The 8,867-nt window shown below is 49.0% G+C and overlaps 1 protein-coding gene across 1 annotated transcript in view; it reads left to right on the plus strand.

The window, feature by feature from the left end:
* CHD2 (chromodomain helicase DNA binding protein 2) overlaps window positions 1-8,867 on the plus strand; it is a gene marked incomplete at its 5' end in the record, with an annotated part of 38,825 nt that overhangs the window by 13,423 nt on the left and 16,535 nt on the right. Inside the window, 11 exon segments of the mRNA XM_010150183.1 lie at window positions 576-676; window positions 1,337-1,381; window positions 1,547-1,722; window positions 2,395-2,519; window positions 3,401-3,617; window positions 4,234-4,323; window positions 5,181-5,371; window positions 6,350-6,538; window positions 7,052-7,214; window positions 7,496-7,648; window positions 8,152-8,223. Coding sequence (XP_010148485.1) covers window positions 576-676; window positions 1,337-1,381; window positions 1,547-1,722; window positions 2,395-2,519; window positions 3,401-3,617; window positions 4,234-4,323; window positions 5,181-5,371; window positions 6,350-6,538; window positions 7,052-7,214; window positions 7,496-7,648; window positions 8,152-8,223 — 1,522 coding nt within the window.

Genomic DNA, 8,867 nt, shown 5'->3' on the forward strand with positions numbered 1-8,867 from the left:
GGGAACATCCCACCCCTCATAAATAATGTCTGTGGCCGTGGTGTTGAGAGAGAGCAGAGGAGCTGTGAAATCCATGGTATTGCCACTTCCCAGGCTTAGGAATCGGAGTAGCTGACAACAGGCAGTGCACAGATTCACCTGGCCCAGGGGGTGACGTGAAGGCTCGCAGCCTTATTAACCCCTGCTAATTACAGGCCTGTCTGTATGCAAGTGTTTGCACCAGTTCATGTCCGACCTCCCCAGGAACTCCAAGGGGAGCTGCGGTGTGTTTCCAGAGTGATGAAGCTGGAGTAGCAGCTTTCTTCTCTGATGCTGGTTTGGAGCCTGATTCTTGCAGCAGAATGAGGCGCCTTTTAACAGGGATGCAGTCTGAACATCTACAACGTTTGCTTCCCAGCAATGATTTATAATTATGGGGAGCTTTAAGAAACACGCCATATGAGCAGTACTCTGCTTCAATGACGTGTCTGAATGACAGAGCCTTGTAGGGAAGTAGAATTTCCATATGTGGCCTCCATGAGCGTTATGACAGAAGCATTATAGTGTGGTTTGTGTTTGGATTTTTTTTTATCCAGGCTGGGCAAGGTATCACCTGAAGATATAGAATATTTCAACTGCCAACAAGAGCTAGCTTCAGAGCTGAACAAACAGTATCAAATAGTGGAGAGAGTAATTGGTAAGTGAACCCGACACTTTTGAAAAGAGGTGAAGGAAGATGTAGGAACTTTAATAATCCCCGGTGACAGCAGAGTGAGCCTAGGGCTCGCTTCTTCCCTGTCCTCCAGTGTGGCTGGAGGAAAAAGCTGGTGTTAAGTGTATTTCAGCATGTGAAATACAGGGATTTGAACAGTCCAGGTTTACAGATTCGTATTTGTAAGCAATACAGATCAATAACTCTCCTTGCCTGGAATATGGGATGATACACTGATTTCCAAGGGGATGTTGAAGTTGCTGCCACTGAAAGTTCTTTGACGTCAGCCCTTTGGATGCAAGGTGTTTGCACCCCCAGCAGCGGTACGGGCCTGGCTTTTGTGAGGACCGCTTCCATGGCGTGGTTGAGGATGTGGTTAGGCTGGAGGGCAGCTCAGGGGTTAGATTTTTATCATTATTTACTAGAAACAAAACCAGGACTTACCGAGCACTTCAGTAATAGCATGGTAATGTCAGTCAGAGGTGCCGGCATCCGGTTGCTTTGGGAATTGGCCTGGGGAGCTGTTTAACCTATTTCCAGTATGATTCCTATAGAAAGGCCTGGGGTGTGTGGCAGCCTCCCCTGGCTCTCTCTGCCAGCTGCCAGCACCCCAACCCCTTCCTTCCCTTCTGTCTCCAAACGCAGCTGTGAAGACCAGCAAATCCACAACGGGACATTCAGATTTCCCAGGTAAAGGAGCATTTTTTTGGCCCCTCTAAGTTTTTCCTACTAGCCGAGACCTGTCTTGTGGTTGCACGAGTAGTTCAGACTGCCCTGTGAACCACGCTCGTGGTTCAGCCACAGAACCACAGGTGCTGAGGTTTGGGCTTTTGGGTTTTTTTCCCTGTTTCGCAGCAAACAGTCGCAAAACGTCGTCGAATGACCCCGAATACCTGTGTAAGTGGATGGGGCTGCCCTATGCCGAGTGCAGCTGGGAAGATGAAGCTCTGATAAGCAAGAAATTTCAGCACTGCATTGACAGCTTCAACAATCGTAACAACTCCAAAACGATTCCTACCCGGGACTGCAAGGTTTGCTCGCTTCTCTTCTCCCATTGCCGGGTTTCTCCAGGCTGGGTGGTGATGTAAACAGTGGGAATGTGAAGTTTTGTCAAGATAAATGTCAGAGAACATTTTCCCATCCTCCCACCAGTGTTTGAATGGTTGTTTGCTGTTCTTATATTGTACTTTAGGCCGAGATGTGAACCCTCTTTTGGTTTCATTTATTCTGTGCATAGTGAGAACGTTATGTTCTCCCCTGGGCAGTGGGAGGCTTAATTAATCCTTCAAAGCGCTTCCTCCTCAGAAGGAGATGCAGCAGAAATGCAAAGTTTTAATATCGGTTGGCTGAAAAAACAGCACACCTGGGAAAAGAGAAAAACCTGCAAGATGCTGATATAGTGGAGGAGAGAGACAGAGATAATGGGAATAAAAACAAGAGGACAAAATAGGAAATGGAGCTTGTTCCATCTAGCGTGCATTATGTACAGCTGATTGCACTCTTGGGGGAAATCACAGCCCTGGTCATCAGAACTGGAGGACAGCAGGCAGAACCTAACACTGCAGTGTGGTTGTCTGAACCGCAGACATAAGCCCTGGCTGGGAAATTGTGTATGAACTAACGAACAGATAAACACTCATTGCTGAATTTTCAACCTGACTTTGTCTTTTTCTTCAGTGGGCTTACAGCATCTTCTTTTCCAGGTATTGAAGCAGAGGCCGAGGTTTGTTGCCTTGAAGAAACAGCCTTCTTACATTGGCGGTGAGAATCTGGAGCTGCGGGATTACCAGCTGGAGGGCCTCAACTGGCTCGCTCACTCCTGGTGCAAGTACGTGTAGATGCTGTGTGACACGGAGGCGGGTGCTGGTCTGTTCTCCGGGGTAACTGGTGACAGGACAAGAGGAAATGGCCTCAAGTTGCGTCAGGAGGTTTAGATTGGATAGCAGGAAAAGCTTCTTCACTGAAAGAGTGGTCAGGCATTGGAACAGGCTGCTCAGGGAAGTGGTGGAGTCACCATCCCTGGAGGGGTTCAAGGAGCATGTAGACGTGGCGCATGAGGACATGGTCTAGTGGGTATGGTAGTGTTGGGTTGATGGCTGGACTGGATGATCTTACAGGTCTTTCCCAACCTTAGTGATTCTGTGATTGATTGACACTCTGGTCAACACTGCGATGTTTGGTTTGTGTCTCCTGATTTTTGTCCCAGTAGGATCTGGCCCTCTTGTTCTCAAGTGAGGTTTTTGCCAGACCTGCTTCTGCAGCTTGAGGGCTTTCAAACGTGTTCATGCCCAGCTGCATTGCAGACACCGCAGGCAGGAACTATCTAGAGCCTACTCCACATCAGCCCTGATTTTCCACTGCCCTAGCTGAAAAAAGGGTTTCTGGCTCGGCACGCTTACACACTCATTGAAGTCTTTGAAAAATGTCCTTCTAAAATTAGGCCACTGGCTTCCCTCTCCCTTTGTCCTCGCCAGTTTGGCGTGATTGTAGTCTGTTCCTTTTTGCAAGTTACTGTGCCACGTTACAGTCTGGGTGTCCCTGAGATCCACTTGCAAGTGTTCAAATAAATGTTTTTGCGCTTCCCTTCTCCTACCCCTGCCGTGGATTGCTATTCATGCTGGCAGACAGCAAGTTAGTAGTGGTGAAACATGGGCTCAGACAGGATTGTATGAGACAATTCTATGATTGTCTTGTTCTCTTCCTTCTCAGGAACAACAGCGTGATCCTGGCTGATGAAATGGGCTTGGGCAAGACGATCCAGACCATATCATTCCTGTCGTACCTCTTCCATCAGCACCAGCTCTATGGCCCTTTCCTGGTGGTGGTGCCCCTGTCCACTCTCACCTCATGGCAGAGAGAGTTTGAAGTGTGGGCGCCCGAGATAAACGTGGTGGTTTACATTGGAGACCTCATGAGCAGGAACATGGTGTGTAATCAGAAATCAGAGGGGTGGGTAGAAACGCTGGGCTCAGAGCAGCAGCTTCTGTGTAACGAGTGTGACACACGTTCTGCTGGAGAGGCTGGCGGGTAGTACTGCTGTAGACCTGGTGTAGCTGAACACTTGGATATAATTCACTCTGCAGGGACTTCCCTACATTATTTTCCCTCAGAGTGAGCACAGGAGGACTGGTTTCTCTCGCAGGGTCTGGAACCCAGCACTGGGCTGAAACATGGTGCAGCAAGGAGAACAGTGTAAAAGCGCTTGCCTCCTGTGTTGCTCCTGAGTTACTCCTCAGTTACTCCTCCTGTGTTCTGAGCTACTCAGATGACCCATCGCACAAATGTTGAGAGTCTGTTGAGAGTAGCAGGATGATGCGTTAATTTGGCAGAAGAGGGTAAAGTCACAACAGCAAGTTGTTTTGACCTTGTTTTGTTACCTGTGTGAACTATGTGCACTAAAACAAGCTGCTCCTTGGGCATCAGATGGCACCTTGAACAGCAGGGTTTAGGACTTGGAGTCTCTGGCTGTGGCTACACTCAGTAATGACTGTTAGCTCTTTCCTTTAACACTGGTTGAAGGTAATGTTTGTCTCCTCCCACAGATACGTGAATATGAGTGGATCCACTCTCAGTCTAAAAGGTTGAAATTCAATGCACTTATCACAACATACGAGATCCTTCTCAAGGATAAGGTGAGTAATGGTCCAAGGATGTTCTGATTTAGACTTTCTCTTGCTTGCAGAGCGGGAAGCCAGCCCCCAGATAGTGGGTTTCACCTCTTTCCTCTGTGGTGGTGGAGAACGTGTAATACAGACACCAGTTATAGTGTCTTCACTCTTGTACTGCACAGTTGTGTTATTTTTGATTCGTAAGCACCAGACAGGGCAGTAGCTGGACTTTTCCTGGTTTAATTTGGGCCAGTTAAGAGGACAAAAAAAAAAAGGCCACAATGTTAACACTATCTGGATTTTTATACTTAGGAGAAATCTGTCTGCTTAGGAAATGCTCATCAGCCCTGTCAGTGCATCACTGAGTCCTAGCAGATAACAAAAAGCTTAATACTAATGCAGAAAACCCCCCAAACCCCTCACTCTCACATTGCCTTAACTGCGTAGACTGGTTTGTCTGCTCTCCTGCTGCTGCTGCAGTGGGGCTGACACTGCAGCAGGGCCCCAGGGGCACGGGGAAAGGGAGGAGAGGGCTGAGGGAGGACCATGCTTTCTGGATAAAGCAAAGGTGGGTTAAAATACATATGCTTGTTGGGAGAAACTTCCGGTATGGCAGGAGCACTCCGCAGCATGGCTCGTTTATAGCTATCTGGGGAGGTGAAGCTAGTGTAGGCATCTTGGTCCCAACGTTTTGTTAACAAGAAACTCGTGAGCCCAGCTCCTTTGGTGGTGGGTCCAGCAGCAGGGCTGGGGCAGGACGTCCTGGAAAGCGCACCATGCTGTGCTTTCTGGCCACAGAGAGAGAGGCATGTGCGAGGTGGAGGGGCTTGTCTGACCCAGCGTCCCCTCGGGGCCTTGCGTTTTTTGTTCTTTTTCTGCAGGCTGTTTTGGGAAGTATTAACTGGGCCTTTCTAGGCGTGGATGAAGCCCATCGGTTGAAAAACGACGACTCTTTGCTGTACAAAACGTTGATTGATTTCAAGTCCAACCACAGGCTGCTGATCACCGGCACCCCCCTTCAAAATTCGCTCAAAGAGCTCTGGTCCCTGCTGCATTTCATCATGCCAGAGAAGTAAGTCTCCTTTTGGTCCTTCAAAAAATACCTCTGTGTCTACTCTTGTCTGTTAAATAGACTCCAGGGAGTGCAGAGTGGCAGAAATCCCTGAATTAAACTCAGTGGAGTTGGGGCAACGACAGGGGAGCAGACATCGGTGGGGAAATTCAGAGGTGAAATGCGTAACACATGGAGCATTTCTGGCAGCCGATTGAATGGGGAAACCTAATACATGTCTTTTGAGACTGTCTGCTGCCTTAGAGCCGTCTCTGAAAAGCTGAACTTGTTTTAAGCCATCGTCTCGACCATTTCTGCGGTTCCCAGTGCATTGTGGTTCACCCTCGCCAGCTGTTTTATGGCAGCCCCCAAGAGCATTGCTCAAGGATGGTGTCGAGCCCGTTGTTCATGTGTCCGCTCTATAACAAAGGGTTTCTTTTCTTCAAAACAAAATGGGCCAAGACAAGCAAGCCCCAGAACTCACCACAGGGATGTTTGACTGCAAGAGGAGCTGCCCTCCAAACTCTTTTTGCTGGATCGTGGAAAGAGCGAAGGAAAGATTCAGTGTCTCTCGAGGAGAAGAGCATATCTCTGTGTTTCAGAGCTGTTGGAGGAAGCAGTAATCTAAAAAAAGCCTTCAGAGCGGTGTAAAACAGTCCAGTTGTCAGAGCCCAGCCTAGGGGAAAGTCCGTTCAGAAACAGCTGGCAGGTAAATGCCAGCAGGGGACAGCAGAGCAGAATGCTGGAAAACCTGTGGTTTTGGGTCCTGGGAGTCAGTGTGGAGCTCAGAGAGAAGAGGTTAGGAAGGCACGAAAGCTGCTAGCTTTGCCACCAGTTTGGTTAGCCAGAGCAGGGTGATCCCTTTATCCTCTACTGTATCTCCATGAAGCCGATGATGTCCTATCCTTTTGTGCAGTAGGAGAATATCCAATAGTGCTGTTTGGTGTGATAAGACAAGGGGTATTCTGACCCCTCTCTGCCTCTTATTTCTGTTGCTAGGTTTGAGTTCTGGGAGGATTTTGAAGAGGATCATGGGAAAGGTAGAGAGAATGGCTACCAGAGCCTTCACAAAGTCCTGGAGCCATTTCTGCTACGCAGAGTGAAGAAGGATGTGGAGAAATCTTTGCCGGCCAAGGTGGAGCAGATCCTCCGGGTGGAGATGTCTGCTTTGCAGAAGCAGTATTACAAGTGAGTCGTTTATTAAGTTACTGGGAGTGCCAGTGGAAACGGGCACATCTTTCTGTGCGGGAATGCTTTCAGTACACCGTGTCCTTCAAAATGCAACAGCCATCACCGGTAGTACCGGGGGCATCGCGGTAGGAATCTGAGGTAGGGTTGTGTGGTATCTCTTCCTCTAAAAAAGCATCTCCAGACTGTTAGAAATGATATTTTATCTCTCTTTTTTTAGAGAGATAAAATTCAACTGACCAGCTTTGCAGGACAGGGGCGATGTATTTCTTGGGGGAGTAAAGCTCTCCACAAAATTGTGATGGTGTTCAATGTTCAACTGTAATAATGTGAAGAAGAAACAAGGATCAGGGTTTCTAGTGAGGAAACAGCAGTATCCTGTAGAAGTGGAGAGAGATGGAGGGAGGAGGGTGGGCTGATGCCTGAACAACATGTCCGTGAGGGTTTTGTTCCTCCCAGGCTCCTGTGGTCCCACTGTGAAACGATCTGGACACTTTATTTTCCTCCCTGCAGATGGATTTTGACAAGGAACTACAAAGCTCTTTCAAAGGGAACGAGGGGGAGCACATCTGGTTTCCTGAACATTGTGATGGAGTTGAAAAAGTGCTGCAACCACTGCTACCTTATCAAGCCTCCTGAGGAAAACGAGAGAGAGAACGGCCTTGAGACCCTGCAGGTGGGCAGTGGGTTTGGTTAGCACTGTTTCTCCTCAACTTTCCCATTTCCTCTGTCCTCCCAGCAGGATAAGATCTGGTGAAGCTTTAGCTTCTGCATCTTCTCTGATAGAGACAGTGCTCACAGCTGAGCCACTGGACGTCCTGCCCTCCCCTTCCACTGTGGGCAGCATTTTGTGGCCATTAGACTGGGAGGCAGGCAGTAGAAGATCTGTCTTGGATGTTTACTTTTGTTTGTGGCCTCTGCTGTGTAAATCCAGATGAATGACAGTTACTTCTTCAGTCTCTGATCAGGAGCAGTGGAAAGCTAATTCTCTTGGACAAGCTGCTGACCAGGCTGCGGGAGAGAGGCAACAGAGTGCTGATCTTCTCCCAGATGGTGAGGATGCTGGACATCTTGGCAGAGTACCTGACTATCAAACACTACCCTTTTCAGGTGAGAAACATCCACCTGGAAGTTTTCAAGTGGGGTTCACTTGAAAATTCAAGAAAATGCAGGGGGAGCCTGGGCAGTGGGAGTCAGTTTCCCAGAGGTTGGTGGCTGGGATCACAGGTTGCACTTGCTGAAATACACCGGAGGGAACTGGGAAGTCCCTTCATTTCACAGTGGCCCCATCACTGCAAAACGCCTCCTCTGACAGGCCCTTGCTTTGGCCTTTGTCCTGTGATAAACCCCGAGGAGGGCAGCAGATGCAGAGACCCTGGCTGGGAGCCTGTAACGGAGCTGTGGTGTCACCCGCTGTGCAACTGTTGCCTGAGCACACCCCCTCATGACACAGAGGGCCAAGGCAGGCCGGTTATTTTTAACTGGCAGTTATTTTTAATGATTAAATGCCCCAGGCAGGGAAGGGGGCTGTAGGGCTCCCAGAACTTGGGTGCAGCAATTCCTCAGGACTTCTTTACCTTCTTTCTGTTAACATTATTGTTGATCTTTTCCAGCGCTTGGACGGCTCGATCAAAGGGGAGATCCGAAAGCAGGCGCTGGACCACTTCAACGCTGACGGCTCTGAGGTACCGCAGCTGGGGCTGTCCTGCCTCAGGAGGGTCTGGGGGGGCTGCCTGAGCAACGGGAGTTTACGGCTGAGCCGCAGGCTGTGACTACCAAGAGGGGATTAGCTCAGTTCAGTTCTTTTTCCAGGACCCCAGGTAGTTTTAAAGACACAGATACAGCAGGTTTTGCAATTAGCCATACTGCTTATTTAAAATCTCCCACACCCAAAGAACAGGGCTGCAAGTCATGTCTCCAGAAAGTCCCAAAGCAGCTGGGAAGAGCCAGAGGTTAACAATTCTCTCCCCGTGATCTGGGGAATGAGACAGTTGCTAAACAATTCTTCCAGCCTGAAGTTGGGTATGGATATAAAATGCCAGAGGCAAAAGGAGGATTTTAAGTGTTGGCAGGCAGCAGAGTCTGGTGTTGGAGGTGAAAGTCTCCAGCGTAATAGGAGAAGGCACCTCAAGCCTCTCCTCTGGGCTTGCTGACTCACAGTGACTGATGCGAGGTACTTGTTTGTGCCACAGTCAGCCCGGCCCTGAGAAATGCCTTTCCTCACTCCAGAAGCCTGACTGGAGGGGGATTCTTGGCTGGCACAGGAGATACAGTTAGATGCTTCATGGTCATGGGAAAGTTAGCAAATAAAAGTGAGAAGGAGACAACC

Source organism: Eurypyga helias, unplaced genomic scaffold (assembly GCF_000690775.1).
Source record: "Eurypyga helias isolate BGI_N326 unplaced genomic scaffold, ASM69077v1 scaffold14184, whole genome shotgun sequence".
Lineage (NCBI taxonomy): Eukaryota > Metazoa > Chordata > Aves > Eurypygiformes > Eurypygidae > Eurypyga > Eurypyga helias.